The sequence below is a fragment of the Aulonocara sp. 'chitande type north' Nkhata Bay genome, linkage group LG12 (genome assembly GCF_057382095.1).
Source record: "Aulonocara sp. 'chitande type north' Nkhata Bay isolate Kocher_YH1m ecotype deep benthic linkage group LG12, A_spYH_male_GT1.1, whole genome shotgun sequence".
Taxonomy (NCBI): domain Eukaryota; kingdom Metazoa; phylum Chordata; class Actinopteri; order Cichliformes; family Cichlidae; genus Aulonocara; species Aulonocara sp. 'chitande type north' Nkhata Bay.
In genome coordinates this window covers 25,794,090-25,814,901 of record NC_141355.1, presented here as the reverse complement: position 1 = coordinate 25,814,901, position 20,812 = coordinate 25,794,090, and the positions used below count along the sequence as shown (strand labels likewise).

At 42.1% G+C, this 20,812-nt stretch overlaps 1 protein-coding gene and 1 long non-coding RNA gene across 8 annotated transcripts in view; one reads left to right on the top strand and one right to left on the bottom strand.

Moving 5' to 3' along the window:
* The window catches only part of pde4d (phosphodiesterase 4D, cAMP-specific), a 221,777-nt gene extending 202,045 nt beyond the window's left edge, over positions 1-19,732 (top strand). For all 7 annotated transcript variants that reach the window (XM_086314649.1, XM_086314648.1, XM_086314650.1 and 4 more), the window contains 10 exons: positions 3,991-4,103; positions 12,451-12,544; positions 12,647-12,822; positions 12,945-13,043; positions 13,156-13,320; positions 13,556-13,655; positions 15,327-15,481; positions 15,612-15,734; positions 15,849-16,031; positions 16,123-19,732. In XM_086314649.1, coding sequence (XP_086170775.1) covers positions 3,991-4,103; positions 12,451-12,544; positions 12,647-12,822; positions 12,945-13,043; positions 13,156-13,320; positions 13,556-13,655; positions 15,327-15,481; positions 15,612-15,734; positions 15,849-16,031; positions 16,123-16,629 — 1,715 coding nt within the window. In that variant the 3' untranslated portion in view covers positions 16,630-19,732. The remainder of the gene's footprint in view (positions 1-3,990; positions 4,104-12,450; positions 12,545-12,646; positions 12,823-12,944; positions 13,044-13,155; positions 13,321-13,555; positions 13,656-15,326; positions 15,482-15,611; positions 15,735-15,848; positions 16,032-16,122) is intronic.
* Positions 221-10,072, bottom strand: LOC147317564 (uncharacterized). The gene is made up of 3 exons (XR_015131856.1): positions 9,879-10,072; positions 3,843-4,061; positions 221-2,984 (listed from the first exon to the last, which is right to left on the bottom strand). It is a non-coding gene; the product is annotated as an uncharacterized LOC147317564 (long non-coding RNA).
* Positions 19,733-20,812: the final 1,080 nt, after the last annotated feature.

Sequence of the window (20,812 nt, the reverse complement as noted above, 5' to 3'; positions counted from 1 at the left end):
GTCTACTGTGTGTCCTTGTGTGTACGCGTGTGGTTCACAGCACTTTGTAAAGCAGTATTTACCTCACTTTGGCACACAGGGATCTCTAGTGCGGAAGCAGATGATAAGCAACGATAGTGAAATACAGATAATAACTTAAAATATGTAATAAATGGCTCATTCATTGTCTAAAAGCTGGTGATCAATTCTGAGTAGAACTAAAAGGAGAGCCTTACCAGAGTAGTCTCATCCATAACTGAAACTGGGATTAAATAGTTTATAGTAACAAAACGGAAGCGCTATCATTATCATGATGTCTTTTATCAGTTTTAAGATGATAAATATGATAACAATGAAGGGCTGTCAAGCACACAAAAAGTTGTGCAATAAGTCCAAACAAACAAACAAACCCATGAGCCAGAATATAAATATGAACTGTATATTTCACAGAGAAGTGGTTCACAGCAACAATAATTAGACTGTCCGATAGTATGGTGAAGTGTTTGTTTTTATTTGGTAACACGTCTCTATTCTAAGAAGCACTCATGGGGCTGTAGCAACAGACAGATCACTGTTCCCATAACAGATTAATAGGTTGTGTGTGTGTGTATATATATAGTAATACTTGTCTTGGATAACCTAATGTGTTGAACACATTGGACAGATACCCTGTACTGCACAGATTGTCTGGTCTGCTTTAAGTGTTTTTGTTGTGAGGAAGACATGGCACAGACAGTGTTAGCTGGCTAGAATAGACTTGCCCTTGACAGTCACTTTGCTTTTTAGCAGTGTCAATGGCTGCAACCCAGCTTGTGTTTGCAGGAAAGACCAAATAACCTTCACCATTAATAAATAATTTCACTGTGCATTGCTCGGTAAAATGATCATGAGCGTGCACGCACAAACACATGGACATAGATATGCTCAATAAAAGGACAAAACTATATATTATTCTATATATTTATAATAGTCATTTATTAAGGGTGCCAAATTTTTGCTTACTCTTGTATTTGTGGGCAATCCTTACAGATGTTAAAATCGAAATCTCAAGACTTACCAACCTGCTTATATATTAAGAACCACTGACATCGTGCTATATTTAGAAAATAATCTGGTGCACAGCCCTGCCATAAACTGGTGACAGCTGTGAGTCATGAGCATAATTATTTGAGACTATTGACTGATACTTGTAACGCAAAGGCTTATTGAGCCTGCAACAAGTCGCATTGCAGAGAAAGACAATAAAGGGAGTATAATTAAAATTAAGTTGGTAAATCAGTCAAGGAGAAGATGCTGGTCAATAAAAGTGAGATTGCATGTAGGGCTCTTTGCCCCTTCCTCTGCTTGTCTTTCCATCTTTAGCTTCCTGCCCCTGCTTGCCAGAGCAGTTTTTTTTTTTCTTCTGTTATCGGAAAGATGCACTAATAGTTCTTTGACCTTTTACCTGTTGTGGATGAGAATAGTTGCTGGTTAAAGTAAAGAGGGAGAGACAGACAACGATTTCAAGTTTCAAGCAATGCAGGCAGGCAGTAATTTGCATAATTGATTCAAACGGTTATGGCAGCTTTTTAAACATTTAGGCACTGAGGTGAGTTTAAAGAGATGCACGTGTCACTCGCATTCAGTATTCAACACAGTAGAATTATGTTTTTGGTTACATTCATTCTTTTTCCTTTTTTTATTGCACGCGATGCGGCCAGAAGCTATTTTCAAAGCTGATGCTAAACTCAGTGTCACAAGAGCTGTCCTTCCTCCCGAGCTCTGCGTTCTCCTTCCTTTTCCTCCTTGCTGCTCCTCTTCCTCTCTCTTCTTCTCATCGTCTCCCACTCCAACTTCACTGTCAAGCTGTTCCGGTACATAGTTTGGCTGCAGCCCTGCGTCTGTGCGGCAGAGTGGCCTCTCTGAGCGCCGGTGTCTGATGTCGCACTAAGCATGAGAAGAATGTCATTGACGTCAGTGCAGTTGCTGTCAGAAAGAGTAGCACCCCAGCCACTGACACCACACCAGGGAGAGAGACACCGAGAGAGAAAAGGAGACTGAGGGGAAGCGAAGCGAGAGACAAAAAATAGGAGCAAGAGAGAGAGAGAGAGAGAGAGAGACAAAGAGGGGAAGGATGATCAGTGGAGAAGTGTGGGAGAGGAAGGGGACTAATGGAAGCAGGGTGGGAAAGATTTGTCAAAGACAATGAAGCGGGATAGGGGTTCAGAGTATGAGGTCATAGAAAGGCATTGTTGTGAACAAAAAAGACCCATATGGTAACAAAATTAGTGTGCATCTCTTCCAAATATAAAGCATGAGATATTAATAAAATTTACTTATCTTGTCCTACTTGTGCAATCGAGAGCTATGAACTTGAAAACTTAACTGTACACATTTACATCAGTAAAGTCAATATGAAGACAGAGCAGTGTTTCCCAAAGGCTTTAAGGCACTTTAAACACTTCCTACAAATGCTAAGTTGATATGGCATCACGAAACTAAATGTAGTCCTCGTGTGTTTTAATCTGCCGCTGCCTTGTCTGTGTAACTGAATTATGGCTTTAGTGACCACACATCACAGATCACATTGCATTAAACCCCTGTGTGCTTTCCTAAATTAGTTAAGGCATCAATATTAATTGGCTTCTGACAAGGTGACATTTTCTGCTAACATAGGCTGACTTTGAGAGGTGCATGTCTTTGATCTCAAACGAAAAGAAAAGGATACCGTGGCACTGCGATGTCGGGCTCATCACGCTAAACCGCTGCCATCTTCACCATATGGTCTGCCATCTATTTGTTTACCTCTCTCTTTTGGTGTATTTGTATGCTGAGCACATATTGGCATGCATGCACACTCAGTATAGGGAGCTCCCAGCTCTGGCTTCTCACTTCCAGCAGTCCAGTCCATGTTTTGATGATCTCCCTTCCCCATCCACAGTGCGGTCCTCTCAGGCTTTAGGTACAGCTTGGGGAGAGCAGCACGTTTGGCTACCAGGGACGCTGAAGCAACAGCAGCCCACCCCCTATATACACACACACACACACACACACAGCATCCATAGGAAACACTGTCCAGCGTACACACACAGCACTGGATTATACCCTTTGCTTCCCGGATACCATGGATGTTTTCATTGGCAGAGAGGCTATGGAGACAAAATCATGATGTGTTATGGTTAGCATTTTGTCTGGTGTGAGTGTGCATGTGTATGCATGTGTGCGTCTGTTGGTGTCCGTGTTTTTGTATGTGTGTGTGTCTGTGAGATGTATTTCTTAACCATGTCAAGTTGCTGTGAACGATCTTGTGTTTGTTCCACCCTGGACAATAGTGACATGGATCTTGCCTGGTTCTGAGCCTCTCACTGGATCCTCTTTTCCCTGATCCCCGTCTTCGCTCCATCCCTCCTATGGCAGACATGGGCCTGCTAAGCAGACTGTTGTTCATCTTGCTACATGACTGGAATTATACTTCTCTTATGAATCATACAGTAAACCCTATACACCCAGATCACTGAGTAGAATATGTGTGCTGTGTATGGGTGATAGTGAGGAAGTCTGTTTTTCTGCTGTTGCTCTCTTTGCTCTGTGGTTTACGTCTCTATTCTCTGCCGATGTTTCCTTACTGTTAACGAGCATCTGGACACACTGAATTGACTCGGGGTGGCTGTTTGCCATCCATCTCTCACAGCCATACTCCCAGGGATTGTATCTGACTTAAAAGGAAGAAGCCGGGAACTGTGGGACTGCGGTGAAGGTTTCTTTTCTCCATGGGGAATCAATGAGCTTGGCTACAGCTGACCTCTGCTCATCTGCGGGTTAGGATACGGGACATAAAGGCCCTGCTCCCACGCCCCCCACCCCTACCCCCTCAGCTGGCTCACCTGTCCAGTATGAAGAGTCACCCATGTGTCTACTCGGGGTATCCCAGCTTAGCTGTTTGTGGGGTGGGAGACCCCGGGCCTGGACCGTCCACTAGCCCTCTGAAGCGGGTCCTTACTGATCCCCTGCCCTCCTGTCTTGCCCCTGCAGAGGAGGCCTACCAGAAACTGGCCACTGAGACCCTGGAGGAGCTGGACTGGTGCCTGGACCAGCTGGAGACGCTGCAGACGAGACACTCAGTCAGTGAGATGGCTTCAAACAAGGTAAGAATAGCTAAAAAGTTGTTGTTGTGGGTTTTTTTTTTTAAATTCATGGCAGTATATGTTATAAGTATTCTCTGTCTCTGTAATGTGGAAGTTGCTTCCTGGGTTTCACCTTAGTGTTTGTCTGCTTTGTTTTAATTTTGTGGCGTTTGAGCAAAATATAGTGTAGTGCTGATGCTGTGTGGGACATGCAGTACACTGTATGTGCTAAACTCTACTTGAAGTTGCACTTTTACAAATATTTACAGTATATACAGAGTTTCCTGCAGATTGAAAGTGCTAAGAAGCTAAACTACTAAATGAAGCTTGACTGCTTAACAGAACTGCGTTCAATGATTAACTTTATATATCTTTTAAAAAGAAATTGTGCAGCACACTTTCATGGGAGTTGTCATGTTGCTAACCCACGCCTGTGTTTTTACACGTCCATCTAAAAGAAAAAGAAATGTAAAAATACAGTCATTTTACTCATCTTATACAAAACTCTTGTATAAGTTTAAATGCCGTAATGGCTTGGTTTTTTTCTTGGACAAAGCTTATGTCACTTTTAGCACTGCATTAGCAAACTAACAAACAATAGTGAGATCCATTGTATCACAGGCTGTCGATGTAGTTGATTTTAAACATAATTCCATTGTCTTTAGACCTCCTCATCCCTAATAATGACTCGTTATGAACCCACTGTAAAAGCAGCACTGTAGAAACTTGATTCTTCCACATTTTGTTTGTTTTTGTGTGTGTGGTTGATCTATGTGCTGCTTGATTATGTGGTTTAATGTCTTTCTTAATACTCGTCAGTCATTGCACCGCACATTGGTCTGTTTATGTTGTATGGTCTATATCGCCAGTGTGTGAATGTGTGTGTGAATGGGTGAATGACTGAATGTAGTGTAAAGCGCTTTGGGGTCCTATGGACTAGAAAAGCGCTATACAAATGCAGGCCATTTACCATTTACCATTTATATATGTTAGCGATAGCATCGTCATGCAAGCGAGGAGTTTTGGTATGAGCATGCTCAGTCGCTTCCACTGCGTGTGTGTGTCCGTGTGTGTGAGAGTGTTAGTGTGCTGCTCTGAATGCTGATCAGCTCTGGGCTGTGGTGATGTCACACACTGTGATGTCACACGAGGTGGGACGAACCAAGAGGAGAGACAGACAAAGGAATCAAACAAAAAGCACAGGTTCACCTCTGATGTTAGTGCGATCACACACATCACGCTGCACATCTACCTCATTTAAATTTTAAAAAATCACTTCTTTAAAAAGAGAGAGAGAGAGAGAGAGAGAGAGAGAGAGAGAGAGAGAGAGAGGTAAAAGAAAAACTGTAACATGCTCTCTTTTATCAGCACAGCTATCTTTGGTCGTCATGGCAACAGCCACAGGCTCAGCCGCCCTGCTATCTCACTCCAGCAATGCACACATACACACTCACACACGTACAGACAAAGACATCACATGTAATACAGTCGCTACATCTCCCACACATGGCCATTACTTTATGTGTGGAGCCCGCAGACTTTAACATCGGTGTTTAAAGGTATCCTCAGCTCATCGTCGAGATAAATAAAAGAAACCAAAAAAAAAAAAGATTGAATTCATTTGAGGAAAATGGAATAAAATTACGGAAAAATCACTTCTCTCAGTGTTTGGGACCATTGTTAAAACTCACCGCCCATAAAGTACAGTTCCTTGTGGGTTCCCATTCATCATCTCTGCCCTCAAATCAGGTCACAATATATTCTGGTGAAATACTGCACGTCACCTCGGAATATCACTATTCCCAAGGTTACTCTGTTAGGCTTAGAGGCTGCTGTAACAGTAGGTTAGGCAAGGTCAGTTTGCCCTCCAGGACATTCGTACTGCCATTCTACTTAATGCACTTTCACACAGTAGCTAAAAACACACACAGCACACACACCCATTGTACACCAAATGAAACAAGTCGTTTGCAGTTGTAACACCTTCTTTGACATTAAAAGTGCACATGTCTCTGCAACCCAGTATCACGGCAAAACCTGTAATAGAATCGCTGAGCCACTGGCATAGCTTGTCCATTTCCAGCTTTGACTCTTAGACATTATTAACACAGTTACACGGACAATATGTACATATTAGCCACCTAGCTTAATCGATTCTACTGATTAAGGACCCTGAAATGTACTTCACATGTTTTTTTACTCACTACTGACTTCTTGGCTTTTTTTAAATTATTATTATTATTATTATTATTATTATTATTATTATTATCTCCCCCTGCTGGTAATTCAACTTCTGCATGTGTGTCTATTTCACCCTTTTGCAGAGGCAAAGTGTGAAATTGACACACGTCTAACAGACAGCGTGTCTATTAGACGCTTTGCTGTAATCTCGTATAGGTCTCTGAGGTGACACTTGTTGGTTCTCTGTGGGTTCAAGTTCAGGATACTCCCGTGGTTAGATATTTTTCCTTTGTGTGTGATTAAGTATTTCGAGGATTCTTTTGCTCTTCTGTAAGATCGATGTGCACTAGTCAAGTCTGATTAGCGTTGGCTGTTTTCTCATTTGAAATATCAGGGTGTCATGCTTGGATGTTCAGGTTCGAAGGTGTCCTTTTTACTAAAGGCAAGAACTCTTTCCCCCTTTTGGACTCCTACTATGGGCAACTGTTGTTACTCTTTTCTGAACTGAGTGGTTTCTTCCAGAACAAAATGACAAGGTGTGAATCAGAAGTTAGTGATTGTGATCTTTTTGTATACAACTTACTAGGGCGTCCCTTGGAAAAACCTAGAACCTATTCTGATGGTCGTCAAAAATTGTCTTTATTGATGTTTATTGAGGTCTCAGAACTCGTCATTAAGGGTACTGGGGAGGTGATCAAATGTCTTTTTATGTGGGAAGGAGTTAAGACTTGTGTATTTTGGTTGTGTCGTGATCTCATCTGCGGATCTCCTGGCATATGGCAAGTGACTCATTAAAACTTTCTTTCTGTTTTTCTGGCATCACCGTTTTAGTAAGTCTGATTCACTTGCAGTGCGACTGGTGCCACACCTGAACAAGAATCTGGATCGTGTCACTTCTCTTTTTAACCTAAACCTGTAAGGTTGAGCTTCCCTGTCTTTTGCAAATCAGCAGCAGCCAGTGGGTGTTGGTGGATATCTTCTGTTTTCATAATGACTCTCTAATTGTTGCAGCAGGTAAAGTAAATACCAAAGTCTGTAATATGGACCTGTGCTAAATTATGCTTTTCCTGTTATATATGTACACTGCTATAATGGCAGGTGCTGCTATTAAATGTGGCCAAAGTTTCAAATAATGAGGCCAACAGACAATATGTGCAAGTATAACCAGTAACTGATTATATCTCCTCCACTTGTTGCAGGGATACTTTTAAATGATTAAAAGTATTATTCTTTTGATATTTCACTATTAGTGTTTCTTAGCAGCTCATTTCAAGAAAGAGCAAGAGGTTCCTTAGGAAACACCTAGTTTAGCAGCCTCACATCACTGATCTCAGATCTGTGCGAGGAGAGGTTTCTGCTTTTTCTGAATAACATGTAGCTTCCCTTAAGAATTCAAACTGTCTTGTCCCTAAAAGTTGGATCTAGTTCAGCGAGGAGGGCTTACACATGCGATGCGGTTCAGACTCATTCTTCAGTGGCTGAATTAGTGGCTAGTTCTCTTTGCTTTTGCATCTTGCTGCTGATCTTAGTTTTCATAGGTATACTTTGTGCTATAAATGGTACATGGACTAGTATTTGTGTGGTACAGCCCTTTTCCTAACAGTCATGCACTATGTATTGGCCCTGTGACACATTTTTATGTGTGGATTGGAGGAGCCGGGGGATCGAACCACCAACCAGTCTTACCATTACCTGTTTGTAGCCTTCCTACATATGGATTTCCTCCTTGGTGTCTTCTGTATGTCATGAATGGGTGACAGACCCATTTCATCTATAACACTGACAACAATTAAAGTGTTCCTGCTCCCTCTGCGGAGAGGGGGTGTCTGCTGCCCGAATAAATGCAGAATGTGAGAAACGAAAAAAATAAATTGATCTGGAGGTGTTGCGAGCTATATATACACAGCAGGAACAGATATTTTTGGTCACAACACACATCTATGCTCGGTGTGACACTTTCCAATTTTTACCCAATAGTTTGAGTTCACACCTCTTGGCTAAGCTATTGCTTTGTGTGTGTTTGCGTGACAGCGAGTGGGAGTTTGTGTGGATTAGTGAGGTGTAAGCGGGCGTTGTTTAAACTGTCCACCTGAGAGGAGACCATGTGTTGTGCGTGCACACATGTGCGTGTGTGTTGGGCCTGTGCTGGCCTGCTTGGCTGTGAGTCAATCAAAGCGACTGGATCTCAGCGAGCCGGTGGGCTCATCTGTTCCAGTGTAGCTGTAAATTACTCACAGTGCCAAACAGGCTGTGGAAGTGGGGCGTAAAGTAATCAGAGACAGATTTGGTCCCTTTTCAATCAATGTAAACACTCGACACATGCATGCACACATGTGCGTTTACATACACAACATGAAAAAGAAAGAACAGACTCTAAATCTAAAGAAACGCAGGGGCTGTGGATGTTTTGTGTGGGTGTGCGCAAGTTTCAATAACCTGATTATGGTTCAAATTTTCACTGTTTTTTAAAGATTCAAATTTTTAAAAAGAAGTTTATATGAACCATATAAAGATCTGGAATAATCTTTTTAACTTTGACAATTGTAATTTTATATTCTGTTTATTAATGCTCATCAGCATTACTAAGGCCTTTTGCAGGCAGCCTTTGCAGTCCTTTCGACGTTAGCTATGTTAGCGGCCGACATCATCCCCGACATTTATGCTTGTGTGTCATGGATTACGCGTTAATTACCGTGCGGTTGTGTTCCACTGTTTTACATGTGGTGCCAGCCGATAGAAATTAATAAAATGCTGGGCCTTTTTTCCCCTCATCTCCCAGATGTTTGATGCCGCCCTTTTTTCAGGGGCAAACATGCTCTTCTCTCAAGTTTTATCTCTTCATTGTACATTCCCTGCCCTGCAACAGACTGGCCATCTGTCCAGGGTGTACCCTGCCTCTCGCCCTATGGTAGCTGGGATAGGCTCCAACCACCCCCACAACCCTAATAAGGATAGGACCATGTGTCAGACACCCCTGGTTTATGGGGTGGGGTAAGTTAGATGGTGGTGATGATTAGAAAAATGATCCATCATCATCATCATCATCACTGCAATATTTATCAGTAAAGCTGTAATATCAAAACTTGCACGCTGTCTGAACTCTGAACATTGATTGGAAATGTTTTTGGACCAGTACCTCAACAGGTAATTTGAAGAGCATACACAAGTGTTTATACTAAGACATTTCTTTAAATAAACCAAAGTCCAAAGTAAACATGTTTTTCACCAAAGTTTGGTTCTGCTTTTCTTAGAAATACCCCCTGTCCAGATCCTAAGAATAGTATCACAGTTCAGAATTTTCCACACCTGCAATTACAAGAAGCAGTCCAGTAATTATTTGAGCTTACACATCTAATATCACTCATTTTGGTAGGACAAGATTCAGATGCCCTGTACATTTGAATTGCAGCAAACTGCAAACAGCTCTCTGTCAATGCCCTTTTTTTTCACTGGGACATCGTTGGCGAGCTGACTCAACGTGGGTTTTCCTGTAAAATTTCAAATTTAAGACTTGAGATTATCGGCGGATAATTCAATAATGCTGGATGTCAACATTAAAAAATGACTGCTGGAGACATGAAATGCACTCATAAAGCATCAGGTGGATATACTCACTTTGGAGGTGTTTGTCGCTTGGTGCTGCTTCAGAAAGAAAAACAAAAAACTCCAGCCTGAATACGGTTTCATCTTTTGCCTTCGATTAAAGCGACGACCTCCCGAGCTTGCTGACACGCACACGGAGCAGCCTGTGTGGCTGCAGCACTTTTAGTTTCTGTCCTATTGAGCCCACTTCAGATAACTGTGACGCTCATTCTTATTGTAAGACTAATGATGGGGTTTTTTTGTGTGTGTGTTTACATCATCTCATCAGTGATGCTGCTGTGACTCACCTCGCTTGAATACCGGGGTGGAAGGTGACCTTTTTTTAAATATTATATCATGTTGGATGAGGTGACCTGCACTTGTATATCAAGCTGTGCAGAAGGTTAGAACAGTTGGCCATGCATCTTATATGAACATGTTTTGCATACACACAAATGTAGGTGTGTACTGTACACACACACATGCATACGCAAACTAACATCCCCCTTGCACCGCAGGAATTAAAGGAAAGGGAAGGGGTAGATTTTTCCACTGACCTCAGTCCCAGCCAATCAAACAGCAGGCAGTCTCAGGTCTGTTCCAATCCAAACCAATCAGAGATGATGATGAGCTCACACTTCTTTCATATCCGGGCCCTGATTCGCTGCCGTCGTACGACCGTGTGAGGGAGGCAGCCTGTGCGCTTCACATGGGAGCTTGTGTCACACATACAGAAGCAGCCAGGCAGTCCTGTTTGGGAGCTGCTGAGAGAAAAATTTTGCTGTCCTGGTGCTTTGGCATCTACTAAGCATCCGCACCATCATCAATTATTCACAGACTCAGCAGTGCATCCCTGTGCCTGACTCTGTGTGTTCACATGCCAATCTGTGTCACCGTGTGTGGTCACAATATGCTCGCATCGGATCTTTGGGGAGACACGTTTCTTCCGCTTCTCTGTCAGAATCTGTTTTTCTTCGGCTTGGTTCTTTGGTTATTTGCAGGGCAAGAACGCAATGCTTCACTTACGGACTCTGCACAGCTGATTTACTTGGAATTGAGCTCTGCGGGCTCCTCAGGTTGAGGTCTTTTAACTGGCGGGAACTGCCTTTGTTTTACTAGCTGTCTAGTGTTTTCATTGACTGAGCAGTATACCGGACTATAAACCTGCACCTTTTCTGCTTCTGGATCGGTTTGCTTGATTTGTCAAAATGCCTGAAGCAAATTATTTGCTCTCTGTGTCCTGGGGATACATACAGGTAAGATCCCTTCTTATATTAGTGTAGTTTTTTTATATATTCATATGCTTCACACCTAGTTTGACGTGATTGCTTAAATTAATTTTCATCGAGAGGACGTGGTTTTTTTGTAACTTTCATCCCTCAGACCAGTTGAGATATACGAAGCACGTCATACATCTCCTCAAACTGTTGCTGCATTGGTGTGAGATTTCTGGGTCCGTTTTCCATTTTGATGCATTTGATGTGAAGAGCCAATGTTGTACTCGCATGGTGCTGCCTGGGTGTAATTCACAGAAAAAAATGATAATTTAGGTGACTTTGGATTCAAGAGCAAAGATGTTTTCGCAAAATCTCTGGATCGTTATTTCCATTCTGGTTGTTTCAAAGGTTAAACGGCACAAGTGGCCTCTTAGGTCAAAGAAAACAGCAACTCTTAGGTCTCTCCTTTTTAGGTCCATAATCTTTTAATTTTACTTTATACAGATATCTGGAAATCTTGTAGGTTGCATTTTTATTTATATGTTGCTATTTTTATATGTTTGTAATTATTGTATTTGTCGCTTTTCTGCAACAATGGCTGCAAGTGGCTCGCAGCCTCTGGTGTCATCATTATAAAAAAGCCTGTGGGTGTTCTTAAATCGGACTGAGCTCTAAAGAGACTCCTGTGGTGTTATGGCTTGCTTAAAGTGATCAGTATGGCTTTACATAAATCATTGATATACACTGTGCATTTTACAATTTCATAATTAAATTCATTCATAATTAAATAATGCATTGAGGGGTTTTTTAAATATCTGTTTTGTAACTTTGTGGTTTGGAACATCAGTGATTTAAAGCGTTTGCCTCCACATCAATCAATTTGGTTTTCAAAACCAAAGCTGCAGCTAAATTTGGGCCTGCCACTTCAATTAGGCACCGGAGAGCTAAGAGCAAATGAGGAATAAATAAATGCTGTCAGTTTTTTCAGGGCAGCAGCCCTCTAAATCTGTGTGTGTGTGTGTGTGTGTGTGTGTGTGTGTGTGTGTGTGTGTGTGTGTGTGTGTGTGTGTGTGTTTTAAAGTGAGAGAAGGTGAAATTTCTGGGAATAACTACTGTATTGTTCCTTGAAATTTTAAAAATCTGTCTGCAAAAGACTGTTGCTATTAGGAATGTGTATGCCATCAAATCATCTGTTTTCTTTACATGCATAGATTTTTTTTTTCACGTTCTGGAACTTGAACTATGTTTTCAGTTTCTGTTCTTTACTTGAAAATGACATTATTAAGTGCCTCTGAACACCTCTGACCTGAAAAACCAAGTAATTGTGATTATGCCTTTTTCCGAGACACTGAACCCATTATTCATATACGTGTGTGCTCCGCTTTCAGTTCAAGAGGATGTTGAATAGAGAGCTCACGCACCTCTCGGAGATGAGCCGCTCTGGGAACCAAGTCTCTGAGTTCATCTCCAACACCTTCCTGGGTGAGTGATGACACGGGTAGATAGACTCGCCCTCCTTCCTGCATCGTGACAATCTTTGTATTCACTTTTCTGTTCTTTTTTTTCTGCACTGTGTCTCTCCAGACAAGCAGCATGAAGTCGAGATGCCATCCCCTCAAACGCAAAAGGAGAAGGAGAAGAAGAACAAGCCCATGTCTCAGATCAGTGGGGTGAAAAAGCTGCAGCACTCATCCAGCCTCACAAACTCGAACATCCCTCGATTTGGGGTCAAGACCGAGACCGAAGATGAACTTGCTAAGGTGTGTTTGTGTGCATAGTTTACATAAATATAGTGCACAGTGTGTGCAATTTGATGTATATAGTTGAGGGAATTTATTTCTGATCTTATCTCATTGTTTTTTGGGGTTTTGATTTTTTTCAGGAGTTGGAGCATGTGAATAAATGGGGCCTTAATGTTTTTAAAATCTCCGAATTTTCTGGGAATCGACCACTGACAGTCATGATGTACACAATATTCCAGGTAAAGACTTCCTTCTTCTGTTTTTCTGGCTCTTTTGCTGCTTGATGAATCCCCAAATTGTCCAAATCGTCTTAATTGTAATACCCCCCCCCCCTTTATTTCTTATTTGCAGGAGAGAGACTTGTTAAAAACTTTTAAAATTCCACTTGACACCTTTATAACCTACCTGATGACCTTAGAAGACCATTACCATGCCGATGTGGCCTATCATAACAACATCCATGCTGCTGACGTCACCCAGTCAACTCACGTGCTGCTATCCACCCCTGCCCTTGAGGTGAGGTGCAAGTGCACGCACACACACAAAGACATGGAGCACTCTTGTACACATGCATTGACATGCATATACTCACAAACACGTAGGCCATGCTTCCACAATCAGCTTCAATCAAACTCCTTCTCCACGTCCAATCAATGGCTCTAAACTTGAAAGGGTATTTTTATCCAGCGAGCTGACTCTCGCATCAGTGCCCTCCGCTCTCCCTTCAACACTTGCTTCTTCTTCTTTCCAGGCTGTGTTCACAGACCTTGAGATCCTCGCTGCCATCTTTGCCAGTGCAATTCATGACGTGGACCATCCCGGAGTCTCGAACCAGTTCCTCATTAACACCAGTAAGCCTGAATATGAGTGTTAGCAACTGTGTCATTACCAAGTATTCACAAACGCACACACTCTGGCACAAAGGTGAGAACATGCACATTGATGCCTCTGCTTCGTTAGCAAGCATACATATGCACACACTCTGCATTATAAATATAATTTCTCTCATAAATCGCATTTCATAATTAATCCAAACTCTGAATTGATTCTTGCATCAACTCCAAAATGTGCAGGTTGGGCTTAAACACTTAGTGCCTGCACACATGCACGTGTTTACCAGCATGTTTTTTGCAGGCACGTGTGATGGCTTTGACATGTGATTCCAAAGCAGAGGAGTTCAAAGAGACTATCAATAATTGCCCTAATCCCTGTACTCAACATCATTCAGGATTCTTAGGAAAACGTCCTTCTGAGGACAAATGTAGCCACACTATATGTGCTGACCTCAATATTTTCTTGTTTACATCAAGCGGTAGCTAATCAACGCTGAGAGTCTTATTTCTTTTTATAGGCCATTGCATTTTGGTTGCTAAATTCCAGTAATCTCCATTGTTGAGTGAAGGGTAGACATCACAAAGACAGATTTATCAAAACCTAAAGAAATAAAAGCCAGATAATCTGTGTGACTCACTAACACCAAGAGTAGTGATAGAAGCATCTCAACTGAGCTTATAACCATGCCAGACTTGCATGCCTGCTTCATGTTGTTGTGTTTGTTAATGTATCCCTGAGCTAGACACTAAACCCCTGTTATCTCACTTTAACTGACTCACCTGCTTATGGTTAGCAGTATCACAAATATCACCTTAATTTGGCGGTTTAGAGGAAAACTCAAACAAAAGCAGTTTATATCCACTGGGCACAAATGCATAAGAGTATTACTAACACCAGCCTCAGAACAGAAGGCACACTATGCAGTCGCATACACGTAGCACACACATAAAATGTGTAGTGCTTACCATAAGCCCCAAATGGGGAATCCCTGCAGTAAAGGCAGTGTGAGTCATCCTTGTTAAGTGCCACCAGAATGATCTGCTGTCAGCCAGAGAGCAACGGAGCAGGATCCCCTTTCTCTGTTCTGCTGCTCGGTTTCACTGTGGCCAAGACTAATGCATCTTAATGGAAAATCTAAATACAGCTAGAGGTCCTTCAAATGACCGCGAGTGGGAAATCTCTCAGCGGTAAACATGATGGGGCTTTCTTCTGCTGCTCATTCACCAAGGAATCCATAGCAGCACACATAAAATTCAGCAAGACACCATTAGAGAAATTTGTTGCACTAATAGGCGATTGTTGCACATTTATTGTCTTATGGATCTAATTAAACTGAAATGCACAGTTTAGAATTGCTGTTCCCATCTATGGTAATTTGTATTTGGCAGTATGGTTTTGGCACATGCACATGTGTGGAAAGCACAAGGCACTGAGAGCAGCAGCAACACCTCCAGAACAGAACAAGAGCAGGCATGCATGACTGCAGACACTGATTTAACAGGACAAAGCATGAAAAGGAAGAGATGGGGTGGGTTACAAAGTGGCGTGCAGCGTGTATCAACTTAAGCTTAGCCTAAAAGCAACTTGAAAAGAATTTCCAGTTGGATGTACAGAAGTGTACCAGCGGACTTATCAGCTTCCTGCTAAGTTTCTGCAAACTAAACTAACCAACCGTTTCCCCCCTGCAGATTCAGAGTTGGCACTGATGTACAATGACTCTTCCGTCTTAGAGAACCATCATCTAGCAGTCGGTTTCAAGCTCCTGCAAGAGGAGAACTGTGACATCTTCCAAAACTTGACCAAAAAACAAAGACAATCACTGCGAAAGATGGTCATTGACATCGTAAGTGAAAAGAGTTTCATCTTTTGTAATAAAGGCTGAGTAGAAAGCCTTGTGTAGTATATTACGTACAAATTAAGCGACAGTGTTCTTTGCTGAGTACTAGTAACAGTTTGTTGTTGGTCTTTATAAGGTGCTAGCTACAGACATGTCCAAGCACATGAATCTGCTGGCTGATCTGAAAACAATGGTGGAAACTAAGAAAGTGACCAGCTCTGGTGTCTTACTGCTGGATAACTATTCTGACAGGATACAGGTAAAACTGGCTGTCTAATATCCACGTCTCTGTTGTAGTATTTCCTGCTGCTGTCTATATTGTCTTTTGGGACATTGGCGCTGTGTTTTAGATTGTGTTACCGGTCACATTCAGGTTCTCCAGAACATGGTGCACTGTGCAGATTTGAGCAACCCCACCAAGCCTCTGCAGCTGTACCGGCAGTGGACGGATCGCATCATGGAAGAGTTTTTCAGCCAAGGTGACCGAGAACGGGAGAGGGGCATGGAGATCAGCCCCATGTGTGACAAACACAATGCCTCAGTAGAAAAGAGCCAGGTAACACACACACAGGCAGATAAGTGTACTGTACTTGTGTGCTGTGTAGACACACACTGAGAGTCCTGTTTTTCCTGCGTGTCCTCTGTAGGTTGGATTCATAGACTATATCGTCCACCCTTTGTGGGAGACGTGGGCTGACCTGGTCCATCCGGATGCCCAGGACATCCTGGACACATTAGAAGACAACAGAGAGTGGTACCAAAGCACCATCCCCCAAAGTCCCTCCCCTGCGTTGGACGAGCCTGAGGACAGCACTCGACCTCCGGGAGGGGACAAGTTCCAATTCGAGCTCACCCTGGAGGAGGACGGGGAGTCGGACACTGAGAAAGACAGCGGCAGCCAGCCAGAGGAGGAGGAGGAGGAAGAGGAGGAGGAGGAAAACAGCTGTACTGATTCTAAAACACTCTGTACGCAGGACTCTGAATCAACAGAGATACCTTTGGACGAACAGGTGGGGGAGGACGATGACGATGATGATGAGGTAGTAGAAGAGGGAGAAACACCCTGCTCACAATCATGTGTTGTCGAGGAAGAGGTAGCAGAAGAGGAGGAGGAAGAGGAGGAAGAAGAGAAAGCGAAATCCCCTGACACATAGCAGTTTATGGACAGCATCTGATTAACTCTTCTTCTTAGTAATGACAGATGATTATTTATAGAATATTTTTTGGGTTTTGTTGAATCTGTGTGTGGTTTTTATACATCCATGTTTCTGGTTCCAAAGCGTGCGCTGCTCCCCACCTTGGCCACTCCTCCCTGCCCGCTTTGTTCAGACACGCCCACTGGTACTACTTCAAGTTTTTTTGCACTCAGGAAAACTCCTTTCCATTCCCATTTGTACTGAAGTGGTGTGTCTTTATTTCACCTTTACAGCCCCCTCCCTTTTACAGGCTTAAGTTTGTGGACCAGCAGTTCAGTCTCCTCCGTGCTGTTCTTACTGTACGTAACATCACGTTTTCCTCCTTTTCTGCTTCGTCTCAGCCTCGCCCGAAGGTTTGCCAGTGTTCCCGTGTTTTATTAAGTGCCCATACTCTACAGAGACAGTTGTTGGCGTGTTCAAGGAGAACCTCCCTCTCGGTTAGGTCATATCCCCCCCCTCCCGCTACAAATTAGGAGGCACGTTATGCTGTCATCCGGTCGAGAAAACCTGACGGGGCGCCGCAGAGATGAAAGCTGCAGCACACCGGGGAACTTTTTGAGACACATTTCTGCTGTGGAAGTCTTCCTTGAAAACCTGACTGACACCAAGCTCAAATCGAAACGGCTGTGTCGCTGTCCTAGACCTCTTTAATTTTTTTGTATCGTACTGTATGTAAGATTCAGATATTTTCTAGAATTTACTTTTGCAATCTTAGGCTCTGTTTTGTTAGAAATAAAGAAAACGAGGGCACTTTTGGAAACTAATGGGGGAGAAACGTGTCGTAGATATTCAGTGTTTTTTTGTTTTGTTTTTTTTCTTGAAGGGGATATCTTTACAGCTGGGTTACATTGAGTGTTCTGAGCTGTTTGCACTTGCTCCAATAGCATTTATACTACTATTTCCATGCCACTGTACTCATATTTGGTTTGTCCTGTCAGTTTGAATTTTGGAATTCATTCATAATAACTATTGTTTTTGGTGAGCGTCTTCACCGAGAAGGAAGCGTGAAAGCCGAGGTTTTCACACTTCAGTTACATTGTTACAAGCCTTTAAATTTAATTGTCGTTGCCTGCAGTTCTTTTGAACACATCCTAAGACAATGCAATGCTTTGTAGTTGATACAAAAAGCACCTTTTTTAGAAGCTTGTTTAGTGCTCCAAGTATACAGAAATAGAAATGGTATTATAGGGTGATTTTATACAAATGCTACGAAAGCTTTTTATCGTCCTTCTTTTCATTTTCTTGCCCTTATTTGACACGCACATCAAGAACTGCTGCTTTTTTCCAGTCACTGTGTTTTCTTTTACCTGTTGTAAATGTGCTTTTCATCACGAACACATTTTTGTTTTTATAGGGTTTTTTTGCCTACACGACGTTAACTCCAGTTACTGTCTTTGTTTTCGACAAGACAATCAGCTCCATCGTGCAGTCGTCAGATATCCTCTACAGATATCCAGATACTCTTGCACAGATACATATATTCGTTTATGATTACATTTATTGTTTTATTTAAACTCGCCAAAACGCGTGCGCACATAGGCTTGAACGTTGTCGCCCTACATCACAGCCAAAACTCTTCACTTTTTTCTATCATATTTTACGCCTCAATTTATTATTTATTGCTTGATTCTTTTTTTTCCCCCTCTTTGTGTGTGTGTGTGTGTGTGTGTGTGTGTGTGTGTGTGTGTGTGTGTGTGTTTTTTTTTTTTGGTTTTTGGTTTTTTTGCATTATGAAGATGGTACAGTAAATATTTTACTGTAGCATAGACCACATCGCAGGCTTGCAGGTTACAATATCCAAATATACTTTTTAACCCCAGTGTACATACAATATTTAAAAGAAAATCCACCTCTTTAAAGAAAAAAAAACCACTTGAAGTACTGCACACCGCTTTTTAAAGAGTGCTCGTTTTGATTATGTGTCATTTTAAAACTTTTTATTTAATCTTTCATTTTGTGCCAATACTTTTCTTTCTTTTTTCCCCCCATCCTCACCCAGAGCCCTTACCTGTAATAAAAAATTTTCTGGTTTTATCGCTGTTTACAAACATATATTTATTGTGCTGTACATAATATATAATTATTAATGTTATTACTATCATAATGCAGTTTGCTGTAAATGGTTGATTCTTATCATCCCTTTTGGTGATGGCGTGGCTGTATTATGTACCTCTTGTTGAGAGAATGTTTATTTACACATGAATTTCAGTGTAAAAAAAAAAGAAAAACAACAAAAAAGAAAAAAACAAAACAAAAACGATCCATCGACATGTTGCTTAGCTGAGAAGTAGCTCAGTGAAGAGAGAGGGAAAGCCAAATTGTTTTTTTTAAGAAAAAAAAGAAACTGTTCCTTGGCCCATGGGCTGTGCCTTAAATTCAACACGTCATTTACTTTTAGCCTTTTTATTTTTTGAATTCTCTAGTTCTCTTTTTGCTGCAGTGGTGAATCTTTTTGGCTTGGGTCGGCCCGATCTCCTGCTGAGAAAAGTTGCCTTTTCCACAATCACAGCCAAACACGGTTTGCTCTGTCTCGCAGCTACGGCGCTGCTTTGAAAATACGCCGTCGGTGCAGACGTGTGCGGAGACTCGGTTCGACCGCAAGCCTGAGATTTACCACATGAGTGATGTGTGGCCTATAGCCAGCCGGATGTCCCCAGAGTCGAGTTTGCTGTAGACCTGGTCTGAACAGCTCACACTTCCTTTACGCTCTGCCTCTACACTCACAGATGTGATTCAGCCTGTCAGGAGACGTGATGCGGGAGTCGCTTTTTTGGCTGCCGCATCACCTGCTTCTGCGTGGCTGTCTCGCAGCTACAGAAACACTGAATGGGGCGCAACAGTAGTGTATAGCTGTTGCTTGACTACGGCCCTACAAAGCACAGAGGCTTCGAGACACATCTGCATGTTCAGCCACTGCTGCATTAATTATGGCTGAAACACTGGCGGTGTGTTGCTTATCTATGCTCTGCCCGCACGACCACTCACATTACTTGCAATATCCAAAACCACTGACATCTCTCTGCCTGCACAGGAGAAGGGTTTATTATATTTGTGTAGTGAAGGGAGGGGTGGGGGTATGGGGTGGGATTCAAGGGGTTTGGGCGACTGCATCATTGTCCTGAAACATGGACTCTTATTTTGACACACATACTGTAGATTCTAAACAGCCCTGGACCAATGGAAATAGTGGGTTCTTTTCTCATTATGTGTTCTATTTTTTTATGGTATGAAAGGAGAATACAAACTGTAACTTTAAGACAAAAAAAAGAAGAAAAAAAAGGTCTTTGGGACAATTATATTTTGGGTTATGTCTTTAGAATGCCAACTTGTCTGGACGTTTCACAGGACAATTAAAATTTTATTTTAATGGATTCCTTGTTAATTGCAGTCTATTGGATAGCACTGTAGATCATACAACTTTATGTAAAAAACAAATAAAAAGAATGAAAAAAGTTTTTATATGCAATGGATTAAATAAAAGCATGGGTTGATTCTGCCTAATCACTTCTTGCTTGGATTGTTTTTTAAGGTATTGGAGAATTGAGTCACAGTTTCCTCATAAAACAATCTCTTCATACCTACTTCAAAAGAATCAGGGTTCAGCAAGACCACTTGTTGAACTCTGAAGGTGTCTCATAAGGTGATTGAGGCATAAGTTTTGACACTTCAGCAGTGAAAAAATAGAAACTTTCTGCTGATATGAATATAAGCGGTGCCTTGAAATTGTGGCTTGCCCTTTGGTGTGCAAAATACTAAGGCAAACCACTGCTGTAGAGCACGTGTCTCTCAGCAATTATGAATGCACAAATTGCTTTGAAATGCTCAAGAGGAAGAGCCAAGACAAAGCAGCTGTACATCTGAGTGACATGATGTCTTTGAGGCAAAGACGTGGGTATTAGGGTAATTCGTGATTCTTAATTGGCCATAGGTGTGAAAGATCCCGTGCATCTATGCGTTAGCCCCGATAGACTGGCGGCCTGTCCAGGATGCGCACCAGAGTTTGCCCTGTGACAACAAGGATAGGCTTTGTGAGCAATTTAGGACAAACAACATTAGCATCTCATCAATGCAAATATCTAATAAGCCAATCACGTGGCAGCAATTTGGTGCATTTGGGTAGATACGTAGGTAGACATGGTCA